Raw genomic sequence first — 16969 nt, forward strand, 5'->3', positions numbered from 1 at the left:
ATATATTTTTAAATCCCTACAATTAATTTAAACGCTTATATATGAAAAATAAAAGAAAACGGCCACGCTGCTGTCAGGTATGAACTCTTAAATCCCCAGGGCAGACAGGGGCGACACTTGTGCAGGTATTTTCACCAAAGCGCGCTCACGTGTGCTAGATCCGCGTTCACTCCTCGCCCGTTAGAGTGCGGCGACTCGTGCAAAGACCCCGCAGGACCGCTTACTGTTGCACATTATTCATCTAAACACGGGCAAACTGCGCAACAACTGAAAGGTAAAGATCTTATATTTGTATTCAAAGTGAAGCTACTAACAAGCCAGCGTCTAACTTTCCTCTGTTAATATTTCCGTTAAATTAAGGAAGTAGATGTAAGCAGTCGCAGTTTAAAGTGCTGCACAGTGAAACGTTAGTAGCGACAAATGTGACTTAACAGCCTCATGTTTTCAGATGCGAAGCATTTGAATGACATAAAAGTGATTAAATAATACGGGAATAACCTATTTTCTGCTTTTAACTCAGTGTTTACCTGAACTGTGTGTCCAATATTAAAAATAACAAGCCCAGCATTACTGAGACTGTCATTACTAGCCTAGAATTACCATTTATGGCAATAAAAGTGGCATAAAAATATAATTAAAGATAAATTGTAGCCAGCTACTGAAAAAGACTTCATTTTTATTAGATTATCTGCTTCCCTCACGACATAAAATCTCTCATTTCCACCTTATTAAAGATGATTTTAACATATGCAGTGCATAATGTTCTTAAATAATATATTATAATGCAGCTTTTTCAGTGTTTTAGTTACATGTTTTATAAGAAAAGTGTATGTTCTTTTTGGGGAAATGAACCATCACGTTCAGAATAACTTCCTTTTTGAGACTTGAGCAGAGTTTGGTCAGAGCTTGTGGTTGTGCGTTAGTTTATTTTTAGTGATCACCTAAACAGAGAATAATCATTTTAATGCACGAAGGGGTCGTTGATCTTTATTGCATCTGTCCTTTGTGGCTCACTGTGTTTTAATCTCCCACCCCCAGATGTGGAAGTCAGTGGTGGGCCACAATGTGAGCATGAAGGTGGCTGGAGAGGGGGATGACTGGGAGACGGACCCTGACTTTGAGGTACTGTGTACTTCCTGGAGTGAGCGTCACTGTAGGGAGGGTTGGGTAGACACCTCTGTGTCAATCATTTCTGATTTTGTGTTTATGTGTGTGTGTGTTTTTTAGAATGACGTGTCAGAGCAGGAGCAGAGGTGGGGGGCCAAAACCATCGAGGGCTCAGGACGTAAAGAACACATCAGGTGAAAAGACGTGCAGCCTGTTCCTGGAAATATTATTTTTATAGTGCACGTAGATGAGTTCAGGACATAGTGGGTGCTGTGCAGCAACAGGAAGAGGAAGTGAGAGCACAGCGTAAGCTGTCAGGCCGCGAGTCTTTCCTAATATGGATAATGTATGATGATGGTGATGTTGACAACTCTTTGACAGTGATATTTAAACCTCTGCTGACCGGGTGGGACAGATTTTGTATCAATTGTGGCTTATTCAGGGTCAATAATTCACTCATTAATGAATATTTGGTAACCTTCAAAGTTGCTGTGGATCCTCATCAAGCAGAAAACTTAATTAATCTTCTAAGAGAGTGTTGTGGTTAGTTAGACAGACACATGACCCACCCTATTGGGAAAACCCGCCCATTAGCAGTATCCGTGTACTCAGAGCTTCTGAGCATTTGTGACCTTGAATTTGTGACTCGTAAGAGATTTTAATATTGGAACAGATTAAGAGTAAGCAGCAGAGGAACAACTACTATACTAACAGTTTAAAATTACCATGATGAGTGTATGAGTGTTAGTGATTGAGTTCGCAATAGCATGAACTCCGTCTGTTTCACTATTCATGTGTTTTGGCCCCTGCAGTGTTGCAGAGCTCAGAAACAAGGTCACTGAGGAGCATGAGAAAGTGAAGCAGAAGGAGAACATTCCCAAAGCATCGTACGGATATGGAGGGAAGTTTGGAGTGGAGACGGATCGAATGGACAAGGTTAACACGTTTTTCTCATTGAAATCGGAATTATGGTGATATGCTTCTATCATTTACTGCGACTCCTCTTTACCCTCGACTCTGTTCCCACCATTTCTTTAAACGGTGTCCTTTTTGTTTGAACGGATGTGTCTCTGCTGTCCAGGTGGCTCTGGGTAGCGACTATGTAGCAGAGGTGGAGAAGCACTCTTCCCAGAAAGATGCAGCGAAAGGGTTCGGAGGGAAATATGGTGTTCAGAAGGACCGCGTGGACAAGGTGAGAAGACAAGCAGACTCTTTCACAATAGGCAACAATAAGTAAAAGGGAGCACACTGCACCCACATTAACATCTTTTCTTTGATATTCTGTAACTCAGATGTGATTTAAATGACATGATGAGGTCTCCGTCTCTGCTGTGTTTCTGTCTGCTGCTCTATGCCATCAAACAACAGGATTCATTCAATTCAATTTTATTTATATAGCGCCAAATCACAACATCAGTTGCCCTAAAGGGCTTTAATTATAAGGTAAAGACATTACAATAATACAAAGAAAAAAAAGAAAATCACTACATTCATATGACCCACTGTGAGCACGTGCTTTGGTGACAGTGGGAAGGAAGAACTCCCTCTTAATTGGAACAAACCTCCAGTAGAGACTGGCTCATGGAGGGGCGGCCATCTGCTGTGAACGGTACAGTTAAAACTGGGATCTATTATACTTTCCATTGTTTCTATTATACCTACATATACTGGTGGATACTCCTTTTAAACATGGTCAAAGTTAGCCAATCAGAAGCTGACTTTAAAGGAAAGGGAAAGGGATCAATGATAGCCTGTTTTTATGACAAATAGAGAAATGAGACTCAGTTTTTATGGGAAGAGAGCTCCAGCAGAGGCAGGTTCAGTGAGGGGCAGCCATCTGTTGTTGGGGTGTGAGGGGAAGGAGAGGACATGGAGTAGTGACATATAAATGCATCGGTAGTGGAAAAGAAGAGCTCAGTTCATCATGGGAAGTCCTGTAGCATCCCCAGCTTTACAGCATCTGTGGGTGAGGCTTCAGTGTCACCTGATCCAGCTCTATTTATTAGCTTTGTCAAAAAGAAAAGTTTGAACCCCAATCTTAAAAGTAGAGAGAGTGTCTGTCTCCTTAATCCACACTGGGAGCCTGTTCCACAGCTGATGTTTCTTCAGTAAGAAAAGTTCCACACATACGATGCTTAATCTTTATTATGATTTCAATCTTTGTGCAGTCTGCCGTCGGCTTTGAATACAAAGGAGAAGTGCAACAGCATGGATCTCAGAAAGGTACGTCCACTGTCCTGCATCTGTCATTCACTATTCTCCTATCAGAAGTTTGTCTAAATCTTACATTCTTATAACTCACTGCTTTAGATTACTCAAAGGGATTTGGAGGAAAGTACGGTGTCGAGAAAGACAAAGTGGACAAGGCGGCTTTGGGGTACGACTACAAGAGTCAGACTGAGAAGCATCAGTCTCAGAAAGGTGAGTTCAGGTTGTAGCAACTGTCTCTTTTTATATTATGTGCTTTATATTTGCTTTTTTATGCATTTGAAATTTATGTTCACCAGACTACGCTAAGGGATTTGGAGGGAAATACGGGGTGGAGAAGGAGAAGGTAGACAAAGCTGCCGTGGGGTATGACTATAAAGGAGAAACAGAGAAGCATCAGTCGCAGAAAGGTGAGTTAAAATTGCAGCTTTTGCAGGTTCGGCCACCGTTTTTTTCATGACACTTGATTGCTTTATTCTGTGCAGATTACTCAAAGGGATTTGGAGGAAAATTTGGTGTTGAGAAGGAGAAAGTCGACAAAGCTGCGTTGGGGTACGATTACAAAGCTGAGACGGAGAAACATCAGTCACAAAAAGGTTAGAGGAGAGAGCCACGGATGTGTTATTTACACGAACAGACTTCCTGTATTCATCACACTGATGAAGTGCTTCTGTGTTCAGATTATTCAGCAGGTTTCGGTGGCCGGTATGGCGTACAGGCAGACCGCATGGATAAGGTCAGCATCAAGGATGAAATTCTGTATTATTGTCTTTGGATTCATTGTTTAATCTGGAATAAAATGGAAAGTAGCCATAACATCTGGGGAATAATTAATACTTTGGAAAAAGTGAGGCACACATGCTAAATGTTGGAATTAACATCGATTATTTCTGTTTTCATTTTCATAAAATGAACTTAAAAATGTTTTAATACCTACCTAAAACCTTAAAGCCATTCTCCACCACTGTACATCTTATTCTTAGCCTGAATAGTCTGCTTGTTCTGTATAACCAGAATAAACATTCTTATTTATGAGACCAATGCTGGTCTGTTCCCATCTTACTCACTGATTTGACTTACTGTCAAAAAGGTAAAGGATGTTATTGTATTCACACAGTGGTGGATCTAGAAAATTTTACATGGGGGGCAAAGGAAGGGCAAGAGGTCTAGGGTGGCACATACCTCTTCAGTGAAGTATGTAAAAATACCTTATATGTAGTTGGGCCAGTTGCCCCCTTTGCCCCCCTGTAGATCCGCCCTTGTCTTTACAGCCCAGCCTGTTTCATATTGAGATGGTGACTGTTTGGGTCTTCTTCCAGACCTTTGCAAAGTGGTGACATATCTAAATAACTTGTACTTAGACGCAACTGAACTGATGTCTTGTCATGTTCAAAGTCACTGTAGAACCTTTGGCACAACTTGTTAAAAGATTTAAGTGAGTGGGCCTGAACCTTACTACACCCCCATCTGGCCTGAGGCGACACTGACAGTTACCGATGCTTTATTGTATAATTTTTTTGTATATGTTGTTGCTGTGTAACCACTGTTGATTCTTAGCCAAGGAACTTCTGCAAAAAAAGATTTTTAATCTTAAGCAAAAGCATTAAAAAAAACAAAAAACCATCAAACATCTTGCTTCTTGGGACTTTGATCACATTTTTAGCTCCACTTATTTTGTGGTTTAGCCCGAGTATCAGAGGTCCCCAGTAACAGATTGGCCCAGATGTGCCCACATCATCAGCTGAAATAAGGCTGTTTCATAGCCTGTACATCATCCTGACCTGACAGGAACAGACAAGCAGCAGATTGTCAAACCTCCAGCTTTTAATTTTTAATTTTGATTTATTTCCTGCCAGTCAGTTAATCGCCTGCTTGAGTATTCTTGCAGCTGTAACCGTCATTATTGAAACATGATATCTGTAGTGACAATTCAAACTTCTGAAAAATAATTCTTTCTTTCTATTATTAACCTCTAGAGTGCAGCAGGCTTCACAGACATGGACTCCCCGACCTCTGCATATAAAAAGACACAGCCAGTAGAGGCTTGTAAGTTCATTTGTTTCTCCAACATAATCACTCACACTCTGCCATCTGTCTGGCAAGCAATTAAATCCACAACTGTTCAATGGTTTCCATGATGCACTGCATTCATATTCACTTTGGATTTTATTATGCAGCGAGTGCAGGTGCAGGGAAACTGAAAGCACGCTTTGAGAATATGGCCAAGGCTTCTGATGAGGAGAACAGGAAGAAAGCAGAAGAAGAGAGAGCGAGGAGGCAAGCCAGAGAGAGCCGAGAGCGAGAGGAGGCCAAACGCAGACAGCAGCAGGTACGCTGCGCTGCAAAAATGTAAAGAGCTACAAGGTGAGCTGTTTTCAGCTCACGTGATTGATGTTCTTTCTTTTAGGAGGAAGAAAGAAGAAGAGAGGAGGAATCTCAAGTACCACCAGGTCATCATGTTGATCCAGAGGACGATATGCCAACACCAGAAATCCACCGTCGCACTCCAGAGATTCAGAAAGAGCCGGAGCCGGAGCTGGAGCCAGAGCCAGAGCCAGAGCCAGAGCCAGAGCCAGAGCTGGAGCCAGAGCCAGAGCCAGAGCTGGAGCCGGAGCCGGTGGTGAGAAACACATATGAAAAATCAGATGTACCAAATAACAACTCGTGTTTAAAACATGGGACTCATATTCACCCATCTTTCCTCCAGCATGCACATATTTATATATATTTATATGTTTTTGTATATATAGGTATACATATACCTATATATGCAAAAAACTTGAATTTTACTATGTTTATTTATCGGATAAAATAAGTTAAATGTCACCGTTATTATAACAGCAGGGGTGTCCAAATTCAGAGGCTGCATCCACCTGAGGACCCGGGCTTCGTGGTCCTCAGGTGCCGGGCAACCGGAAATGAGCGATGGTGAAGGTCTAGCCTTCAGAATTACGTCACGAGCTCTCTCGGTGCAGTGAAACTCTGCCATCTGCTCCTTGCTGTCTAAAATATAACCAGACGCTGGCGTAAATTCTCTACCATCTCACATTTCTGTTTAATCACTTTTCTGTTTGACATTTATTCAGCTGTGTGAAAACCCCGGAGGAACCCTCCCGAGGGATTAATAAAGTTTTATTTAATCTAATCTAATCTAATCTAATAACTTTAATCTCAGCCAAACCCATTTACTCACGAACAAATAAATCACTGAAAAAGGCCACACAATGTTTAAGTTATCTAAGTGACTTATATATCATGTTTAACCTGAGTAGCAAAAGGCCGCGGGGGTTTGAAAACGATATGCCGGGAGTTTGTTGTTCTCGCCGGCTCAGATATTTGAAGTTTACACAGCTACATTCTCGCCTGAAAATATGTTAAAAGTTTATTTTGCGACCCAGAAAGATTAATAAGAGTAATATTAAAACTAAGTGGCTGCAGTAGTAGTAGCCATTGTTGGAAACTGGCATTGGCTGGGCCAGTCTGGGATATGGTTTTTCAATTTTGTTGTCCGGATGGAAAATCGGGAGAAATTCGGGAGAATGGTGGCTCCGGGAGATTTTCGGGAGGGGCACTGAAATTCGGGATCCTCCTGGAAAAATCAGGGGGGTTGGCATGTATGCCAATCCATGACTGATAGTGTTTGGTTGTGTGCATTGTGATTTATTCAGGTATGCAGGTATTTCAGATACTGTTCATCTGCTGTAGATAGTTGTTTAGATCTGCCACTTCTTTTCTTTTGCCCTCCACATTTCCAGTTTCCTCAAATTTGTAAGGACACATACTATCACATACATATACTGCACACCATACTATCAAGATATTCTGTGTTTTTAGCTAACAGCTCTTTGGGAATCAACCTTATTGGTACAAAGATACTATTCAAGTCTGTCAGACTGTCAGACTGTCGTATCGTTGGAATTTTTCATAAATTCATTAAAGAAATGGAGACAAATTATGTGTTTTTGTGACAAATGTGTTTTTAGGCAAAGTCACCATTTAAAACCGGTTCTTTCTTAAGTTGTCTTTTACGTGTAGACACCTAATTGGTGAGTTGGGTGCTTTTTTTTATCCTTGGACAATTCACAGGTCAGTAGTAACATAATTCTGCAGAATGTTTTTGGTTTGTGGATGTGGAAAAGCAGAAAGAAAATAGGTCCCATGTGAAAATGTTTACAGCAGACTTTGAGGCTATTAGTTTTTTTTTAACAAAAAAGACAAAACCATGTGGTGCAAAATGCTGTAAGAAGAGAGACATCTTCACAGCTGGTATCTCCAAAACTCAGCAACTAACCTAAGTCTCTGAAACGGGTTCCTTTCTAATGATCCTCACCTGTGATGCTTAACTACAAATCATCTAACTTCACTTTTCAGGAGGAACCAGAATACGAGGAGCCCCCGGCCTTGCCACCACGCTTGGACGATTTTGAGGAACCGGGCGCCCCTCCTCTGCCTGAAAGGTCAATAGATGTGGATGATGATGATGATGGAGAGTATGAAGACATCGGTCATCCCCCTCCTCCTCCTCCTCAGCGTAAAGGTCTGCCTCTAAGCAAAGCCGTGAGTTAATCAGGACCCCTTTCGTGGCTACTGATCATTAATCTCGCATATTTTATCTCCCAGCTGACGAGAACGACTATGAAGACCTGACATGTGGCCAGAAGGCAATAGCGATTTATGACTATATTGGAGGTAAGACTCTCCATTTTCTGTTTCAGATGTTCTGTTTCATTGTGGAATAGCTGATCTGGGCTACTTTGGTTTGCCTTGTTTACATACTGAAAGGGGATCGTGAGCACAGGTGTTCCTTTGGCGCTGTGACACAAGTGCTTTTGTTTGTATTTATTTTTCCTTTTAATGTGAGCATAAATCCTTTGCTTTTCTTTTTTCACGCAGAGGCCGATGACGAGATCTCCTTCAATCCAGACGACATAATCTACAACATAGAGATGATTGACGAGGGCTGGTGGAAGGGACAGTGTCACGGACGTACCGGTCTGTTCCCGGCCGCTTACGTTCAGCTGATCGAGTGAGCAACACGCTCCCAAAGTCTATTTTTGCACAAGCTTCACTTAAACAAACTTCAATATTATTGAACAGGAGGAGGAATTTGTATTTAACAATCAAATCAGAGCAAATTTTTAAAATCAGTTGATTTGTGTAATATTTCGCTTTGAATGTGCCGACTGAAAAAGCATCAGGCCAAACCTGATCAGGAGCAAACGTGTACACCTCTGCAAGGAACTGATGGTATAGGACCTTATTCTTCATTTCTTTCACTGGATTTTTATTTTACCAATGTAATCACAGTTATGACCAGAAATGGCTCTGCTATTCTAATAAAAGCTTCCTGGTAACCTGTGCTTTGTCTTTCCTCTGATGCGGTTACAGTGACCTGAAAACACTTATGTGGAGCACCAGCTGATCATTTTAGCCATCGCCATCTTGGTGTTTGGACACAGTGGTGAGCGAGGTGATGATTAATCCTTAAACATGTAACGACTCTGCAGCAGGCGCGATTTCTTGCGCACTTAAACAATGCATGTTCATTGGTATAACACCATGTTTGTGTTAGTATTACAAAAAAGGGAAGAGTTATCTAGTGTGGGAAAGAAAATACTTAATATGTATTTTACTGTGAAACAGTAGCTTCAAAGCTATGCAGGCCAAGTCATCTTCTCTATGCACAGCCACAAACCATAATGGCTGGAGAACATCTGTTTCATTATTCTACCCGTGTTTACAAAATTAAATTATAAGAAGCCAACATTGATAACATTTGGCAGTCTAACAGAAATGGTAAAAGTAGAAAACCCTCACAAAAACATTAGGCCAGTATCACATTAACTATGGCTAAGGACCGGCATTAAACAGGTCACTTTATTGTGCAGCGGTTCAGGCAATTACCTGACAGGTGAAAGATCCTGGTTCACTTTATTTTATTTTTTTAATTTAAGACCTATAACTGGGGAGACACAGGTCTGGCCTTTTATGATATACCTCCATAGCAGCCACTGCTACACAGATGTAGCAAAAATAAATCACCAGATGATAGACATAGCCTATGATGCACATTTTAAGAAATGTTAAAGTTTTTCTTTTCAATATATTGTACGAGCCGGACCTTCTTGTAATTTTTTAAAGTGCTCTTGACCTGCTTCATAGTTTTGGACTTTGGCTGCTTTTTTTTAAACTCAGTTTTAGCCCAGTCATTGTACCCGACCAATTTAGAGGAATGTTTGTTTGATTGTTGAAACACTTAACACTGACCTATGAATCATTCAAGTGTAACCCCCCACACACACACACAACTCAAGATTTATGTGTATACACATAACAGACAACTTAGCAATGAACTAATTTTAAGTTGTGTTTACTAGTCTGTCACCAAAAACATCATTTATTGTCATTTCTTTAGTTGAATGTATGAAAAACGGCAAAGATAACACAGGGTGAAGGGCTTGAAATAGGAGTTTTGTACCAACGAGGTGATTGTCGGCATATCTCGGCATGTTGTGCATGCAGTGTGTCCATAAAAAGAGGAAACCGGACAAGTACACGATAAAAGAGGCACCATCACATCTGCATCCACCATGCACTTTTGCACAGTACTGGAATTGTAAAGAATGTGCGTAATGAATTAAAGTTATGACAAACAACAATTGAAATTATAAATCATATTAAAATACTAATAATTCTGTTTTTTTGACACACCTTCAGGGGCCACTGGAGGTGGGCAAGAGTTGCACGATGTCAAGAAAATGAAAAGAACAAGTGAACAGAATAAATCATAGGACAGATTTTTTAATGGGAGTTTAGAGACTTAACTTGCGGCAGAGAATACACGTGCACCACTCACATTTCTGCAGACACACTACACACACGTTTTCCGTCCTCTGATCTCAAGTCAGAGAGGGTTTTGCTGTTCCATGAGAACAAACCAGTTTCTGCAGTGAACTTCTGTACGATCTCAGGCTCTGTGGCAAAGCCCGGAAATCTTCAAATCCACCAGACACAATGAAATTTAATTAAGAAACACAACAATTATCACGAAAGGATGCTGTGTTTCAGCTTCCAGAGTCTTTAAGCTAGAATTACGGTCTTCCCGTTTAGTGGTTTACCAGGCAACATTCTTCTTCTTCTTTCCCTTGCCACCTTTCTTTCCCAATCGTTTGCCCCTCATTTTCTTGGCCTGCCGCTGGCTCATCCACGCCGGATACTGTCCATGTTCATCCAGAAGAGTTTTCTTGTTGCGCTTGCTGTCCATGTCCATCTTGCCATCTGAAACACAGACACACAGACACGCACACATGATACGATACACGTGACACAGAAAAAGGTGTGACATCACCTCGTAATTAAAAAAAACCAAACAAACTATAAAGGCTGCTGACTGTGGTGCTCACTGTCTTACCATCAGGCTCTGCCTCCTCCATGTTAACGTCGGCCTGCTTCTTTATCTTCTCAGCTGGCACCACTGTGGCGATCTCCTGCATGTCGGTCATGGCGACTTCTCCTTTCTTATCGAGGGTCAGAGCTTGTTTCAGACGATTCAGCTCCTTTGGAGCGTTCTTCTTCCTCTTCTCTGCCCGCATCTTTCGCTTAAATTTACTCCGAAGGCTTTTTGCCATTTTTAAAGATGCTGCGAAGACATTAACAAATCACCAGTCAAGCAAACTTGGGTTCACGAATTTTTAGGACTTTCACATGTATCCTTACACCACACAACAGTGAAAACAAGAGAAGACAAATGGATGGTCTGAGGCGACATGTCTCGCCAATGACTGCCGATTTCTTCCACACTGCCTGAGCTGAAGCCCGGGATTCAGGAGGATGTTTGGATTTTAATTAATTTATGATTTACTTTTAAGAACCTCAAGACGATGTATATTATTTAAATATGACATGCATTTGTGTAGGTAGGTAGAATAAAAAAATCCATTTATAACGTATTTTTTAAGTAATACTACTAACAAAAAAAACAAAAACAGAATGAAAATAAACTGCAACATCTTTACAAACTAACTAATAAAGTTAAGTAAACCTGGGGGAGAGAAGTCTAAATAAAACTGATTACGCATTCAGACTGTCTTCTTCTACAACTCTATAAACATTGAGCTGGTCTCTAGTACCCAACACTAATATTAAAAATATTATAAATCCCAGCAGATCAGCATCTTCTTAAACACTCAGACCAACAACTATGCCGTATTCAAACTCGCCTACATCACCTTTCTTTCACATTTCACTAAATCCACCAAGTTGCTGCCGCGTGATTGGCTGAATCGTAAACAGATGTATCTTACAAAGTGGCCGACAAGTGCAGTACTACAATTTTCCTTCCATGATTAATAACGTAAACCTAAAGATTTTATAGGCAAGTTAGGATTAGCGAATCCACCGAGCTGTTAAATCTCAATAAAACGGGAATGAGCAGCTTCGGTGATAAACTTTAACGTTTGGTCTGTTGAACATTTACAGCACTAACATCATCATCATCATCACCCACCCCCCTCCAACAAGAAATGGTAAAATGCTGTTAATTCCGTTTAGTTACACGATACTGGCCGTCACAATAAGCCTAGCAAGTTAGCTACCCAACTCCTAGTGAGGCACCAGTCTTAAAAACACATAAAAATAGCCTCTTTCCCTCATTAAACTCATACAGGTGTGATCATTAATCCACTATATAACATACAAGTGTGACTTACTTTTCACAGAAGCAGCAGATGAGCTTTTTGACGCTTAAACTGTGTGAACAACACACTCTTCTACTCCGCACACGTGTTTAGAAGCTTGGGAAAAAATGTATCACGTGCTTTGGAAAGAGCTGCAATATGATTGGCTGCCTCGGACATTCTGAAGACTGTGGCGTCTGATTGGACAGTGGGCTAATACCAGGAAGCTAAACGGAAGGTAAACAAACCGTTGTGGAGAATTTCGTGCTTAGCTGCAAGCTAAAGTGCTTTAAACCCTTTGAGTGTTTGTTGGGTTTGTTTTAAGTTCATCCGGGAGTCATGAACAGCTTCCAGGCCGCCAGCCCTCCGCTCTCTGCTGCTGTGACCCAGATGTTCAACACTCTGGAGTCGGCTGCAGAACAAATGATGGTGCACAGAGACTTCCAAGCAGCTTTTGACACATGTCTCAGTGGTCTGGAGAGTCTCGCCGGCCTGGAGCCCGAGGACAGCAGGTGAGGGTCCTGAAGCTTCACGCACATGTTTAACTGGAAGCTTGGATTTTTGTGTTATAACAGAAACATCTGTTCCTGCAGATGTGCAGAGCTCAAGGCTGGTTTCTGCATCTTAGGGATTCAGGCTCTGGCTGAGCTCAATCAGTGGCGTGATGTCCTCTGCTGGGTTCTGCAACAGTATGAGCAGGAGAAAATACCAGCGAAGATCATGCAGATGTGGTGAGGAAAGAGTTTTATTGTTATTATTATTATTATTACACACTGGTCTATTGATCCCCAGCCTTTGGGCAGGTGGACGCAATATGAAATAAAGTATAAAATACAAATCGTATTACAGTTCAAATATGCAAATTCTCCAAGACATGTTTTTTCAATCAGCACATTTGATCCGTCATTAATTATATAATTAATCATGAATTAAAAATGAAAATAAAATGTAATTACAAATAACAGAAATATTCAAATATGACAAACTTACTAATAACGACGTTTAAAAATAAAACTTTTAAAAGACATGAACAATTCACTGTTTTTTACTGACTGATCTCAATTTAGATTAAGAGGGTACATAGTCACAGTTTCACTCAAACAGTATAAAGTCTCTCAGATGCTGAATTTCAAAAGAATAGCTGTTTGAAATCACTTATAGGAGCTGTGTTTTTCTGCTTCATTCTGAGTGCTATTATAATCAAACCTTATATTAATGACTTTCAGCCTTTTGTGATAAAGAAATGTTGTTGTAGTAAATAAAAGACATCTGTCATCACAATTATTTAGGCTTAAATGAATAAATGTGTAAAATGACAGAGCGAGTTCTGCTAGCTCATTGCCCAGACTGTCCCATAAATAGAAAACTAGAAGTTTTGACTTGATGAGCCATATTTTTTTACCCAATGAGGTCACATTTGTAAAAGCCCACACTATTGTACAAAGTGTAAGAAAAAAAATGAACTTTTATTTATTACTCAATTGCTTTGATGAGGTCTGAATGGCTATGGAAGAGGTCTTTATCTGTAGGAAAAACTATAAAGTCTGTGAAGTCCAAAGTGTATGCCCTCCAAAGCTCTTCAGCAGGCAAAATTGGAGACTATAATCCCAAATCTATTATGTCAGTGGGTAGGTCCAATGAAAAACGGTTGGCTTTTTGAAATATTTGGACAACGACTGGAAATGGGTGATAAACTCAAAAAAATCCTACATAAAAGTGCCTTGTTCTAGTAACGAAACAGACATTTATCACGCCTTCATATCCATAAATTTGGAGCCAAGCTTCCCAGATACTGTGCCAATACTTAGGAACGCCATGTTTCCTACTTAAACCTCTGACTTCTGGGACTGATGGTGATATGTGTGGTGCCATCATTCTCAGAATTAAAGATTGAAGGACAAGAATGCAGGACACCCAAAATAACTTATTTCTGCTAAAAGGTGTGATGTGTTTGTCTGTGTTTTACAAAGAATTGAAAGATATACTTGACCACCACAGTGGATTTTAAGTCAGATGAACAAGATTTGACTCATGTGTAGACTTTAAGCTTTAACATAAGGGGTTTAGAAAAGTATTGCATTAACTATTTAGGATTTTATTTCTTTAAAAACTTCAGTAAAATACTAACTAATGTGATTTTGTGTCTCATTTTGGCAGTATACTTCTTTACTCCAAGGTGGGTGAGCCTGCTGTAATGCAGGAGGTGACCAGAGCCTGGTTACACTACCCATCCAACAGCAGGGCAACTAGCTTCGGGACGGTGGCAGAGCTGTACCTGCTGCATGTCCTTGTGCCGCTGGGAGAGGCAGACGAGGCTCGGGAGCTGGTCACAGGCGAGGTTTTTAGCGCCTTCACAGAAGAACACAGACAGACAGCGCTGGATATCATAGAAGAAAAAGAGCAACAAAATCAAGACCCTCCTCTAAATCCCAGGATGAGTGGAAGCTCTGACGTCACCGAACATCCTGTCTCATCCCAAGGTCTGACACTTCAGCCTCAACCCTTATGAGATGCATTACACCAAGCGGCCTAAAAAAGACTGAAACTGTTAACTGTTTGTGATTTTGCTTTTGTTCTGCAGGTACTTTAGTCCATAAACTTGAGGCTGTGATCAGGTTTTTATACCGAAAACTCCTGATGATTGGCTCCGGCTCATTCCCTTTCCGGAGAATCTTTCTGACTGCCATCCTCCTCTACATGCTCTTTTTTCGGATGGATCCAGGTTGGGTGAAACCTTAGTTCTGCTGGTACATCATCATCTTTTAGAAGTTAAAATAAAAGTGACTATAAATGCGTTTCTGTTGTGCTTTTTTTACCTGCAGCTCTCCCGTCTGCGTTCATGTGGATTTCTAAACTTCTGCAGCTGCTCAAACAGATGTGGAACGCCATGTTTGCACCGTATTATCAGGCAGTCACTCAGAGCAAAGGACTGTAGAGGACTGAATATGCTTGGTCTATCATTTTAAATGAATTCTCTAAGGACTGTTTGTAAGACAACATGGATGATATTCACGTCAGATCTATAAAACATTTAAAGTACTCATTCCAGGAAAACTTGCATTTTTTTTAAGCTGCAGACTCTTCAGCTCACATGACACAGCTTCCCATGAATTCTGCCCAGCTCCTCACTAATACATCCTTTGTTTGTCCATCTCAAAGCAACACATGAGTCATCAAGAGTCTGATGTGTTTTTTTTCCATTCCTTTTTTAAGTCTAGGAAGTGACTCACTGTTCTGGTTCAGAGTACCTAGAATGATGAATAGGGGTAAGAAAACAGTTGCAGTCAGTGTATCACTGTAGGAATATGAAATTTGTTAAATGATTATAACAATAGTTATAATAGCCGGTTTAAGTTTTGTGTACTGCAATGTGCTGAGGTCCTGTGGCTGCAAAACAAGCCTAAACCATGACCCCTCTGCCACTGTGCATGACACGAGGTGTTTGTCCTGATATGCTGTATCTGGTTTTCAACAAACGTGGTGCTCTGCATTACAGCCAAACATTGCCACTTTGGTCTCGTCTCTCCAAAGGACATTTCTAGAAGTGTTGCATTTGACATGCTAACTGAGGTCGGTAGAGTCTGGGATGTAGTTGTTTGCACGTCCAAGATCATGCACTGGGTGTGGAATTTGCTGGGACGTTTACTCCTGAGAAGACTGGCGACTGCTTTGAATGTTTTCCAGTTGTGAATAATTGTTCTCACTGCAAAATGATGGACTTCAGATTGTTTGGAAATGACCCTGTAACCTTTCTCAGATCGATGGGAAGCCGCAGTTACTTTTTTAACTCGTTCCTCCACAATTACGACATTTGACAACAACGTTAATGGGTGTGAAAGGTGGACAGAGATGACGTTTTTCCTCCTTGGCGCTGTGTTAAGACACCGGAATGCTCCATTCCAGCAAACCTCAGCTTTTATAGAAGTGGTCATGATCAATTAATCAAGTGCATTATCAACATGTTACCCTTTTAATTCAAATGGAAGCTGTCAGATTGTAATTAGTTTTTCACAGGATTGGATCTCAAGAAAATGTACTTTCAATGTCAAAGTGAAGATATTTGTTGTGCATTTAAGTGTCCCTGTGACTGTTCTTATGTATTATTTTATTGATAATTCTCATAAATGAACCTTAAATTTTTATAGGTTAATCAATTTTGAATTATAATTTTGAATTATATGTGGATGTGACAGTGTGTGTAATAGGGCAGAATCCATTCACCTTGTTTTTTTATTAATTTTTTTTAATGGATGGATGGGTAGTTAAGTAACCGATTACTTAACATGCTGTCAAGCCTTTCCAAAAGTATCATCAGTAAAAATTTAAACAGGGAAAAACAAACTTTTTTATAATCCTATATTCCTGTTGTGAAAATTTGAATTTAATTTCAAATTCAAATCAAATCAAATTCAAATTTTATTTGTCACACACACACACAACCATACACAGTATGACATGGGGGTGAAATGCTTGTAGCTGTACAATGCCCGACCATTAAATGACAGAAAAAAAGTTTTACAATATTTACAATTTACAGGTTACTACAAAATTTACAAATTAACTTAGGAATTTACAGTAAAGAATGTGCAAATAGCAGAAGAGATTATAAAGATTATAAATTATAGGATTATAGGAAATGTGTGGTGGTGCGTGTGGTGATGTGATGTGTGTGAGAGTCCAGTCCTACACCTGGTTCAGGGCCCGAATAGCCTGGGGGAAGAAGCTCCTCCTCATTCTCTCTGTTTTGGCCTTAAGGGGGAGCGGAAGCGCTTCCCAGACCTCAACAGTGAGAAGAGTCCATTGTTGGGATGGGAGAGGTCCATCATAATCTTCCTAGCTTTGGACTTGCACCGCTTGGTGTAGAGGAAGAAGAGACGCTGACGGGCTTTCTTAACCAGGGTGTTGATGTGGCAGGACCATGACAGGTCCTGAGTGATGTGGACACCCAGGTATCGGAAACTGTCCACTCTCTCCACTGG

The 16969-nt window shown here is 40.6% G+C and overlaps 3 protein-coding genes across 3 annotated transcripts; 2 read left to right on the forward strand and 1 right to left on the reverse strand.

The window, feature by feature from the left end:
- The first annotated feature begins 130 nt into the window (after positions 1-130).
- Positions 131-8673, forward strand: hcls1 (hematopoietic cell-specific Lyn substrate 1). The gene is made up of 16 exons (XM_085252374.1): positions 131-274; positions 1039-1122; positions 1228-1301; positions 1920-2043; positions 2189-2299; positions 3276-3330; positions 3418-3528; positions 3615-3725; positions 3801-3911; positions 3996-4051; positions 5292-5361; positions 5493-5644; positions 5723-5935; positions 7687-7852; positions 7936-8004; positions 8209-8673. The coding sequence occupies exons 2-16, from the start codon at positions 1039-1041 to the stop codon at positions 8343-8345; spliced, it is 1644 nt and encodes a 547-aa protein (XP_085108500.1). The 5' UTR covers positions 131-274; the 3' UTR covers positions 8346-8673.
- A 1427-nt stretch (positions 8674-10100) lies between these two features.
- llph (LLP homolog, long-term synaptic facilitation factor) lies at positions 10101-12132 on the reverse strand. Its single transcript, XM_085252347.1, has 3 exons — positions 12024-12132; positions 10727-10954; positions 10101-10593 (listed from the first exon to the last, which is right to left on the reverse strand). The coding sequence occupies exons 2-3, from the start codon at positions 10941-10943 to the stop codon at positions 10430-10432; spliced, it is 381 nt and encodes a 126-aa protein (XP_085108473.1). The 5' UTR covers positions 10944-10954; positions 12024-12132; the 3' UTR covers positions 10101-10429.
- A 56-nt stretch (positions 12133-12188) lies between these two features.
- pex26 (peroxisomal biogenesis factor 26) lies at positions 12189-16342 on the forward strand. The gene is made up of 5 exons (XM_085252346.1): positions 12189-12502; positions 12584-12721; positions 14148-14470; positions 14572-14712; positions 14813-16342. The coding sequence occupies exons 1-5, from the start codon at positions 12330-12332 to the stop codon at positions 14923-14925; spliced, it is 888 nt and encodes a 295-aa protein (XP_085108472.1). The 5' UTR covers positions 12189-12329; the 3' UTR covers positions 14926-16342.
- The last annotated feature ends 627 nt before the right edge of the window (positions 16343-16969 follow it).

The sequence above is a fragment of the Mchenga conophoros genome, linkage group LG17 (genome assembly GCF_057382185.1).
Source record: "Mchenga conophoros isolate Kocher_MC1m ecotype Shallow Benthic linkage group LG17, M_conophoros_male_GT1.1, whole genome shotgun sequence".
Classification (NCBI taxonomy): Eukaryota; Metazoa; Chordata; class Actinopteri; order Cichliformes; family Cichlidae; genus Mchenga; species Mchenga conophoros.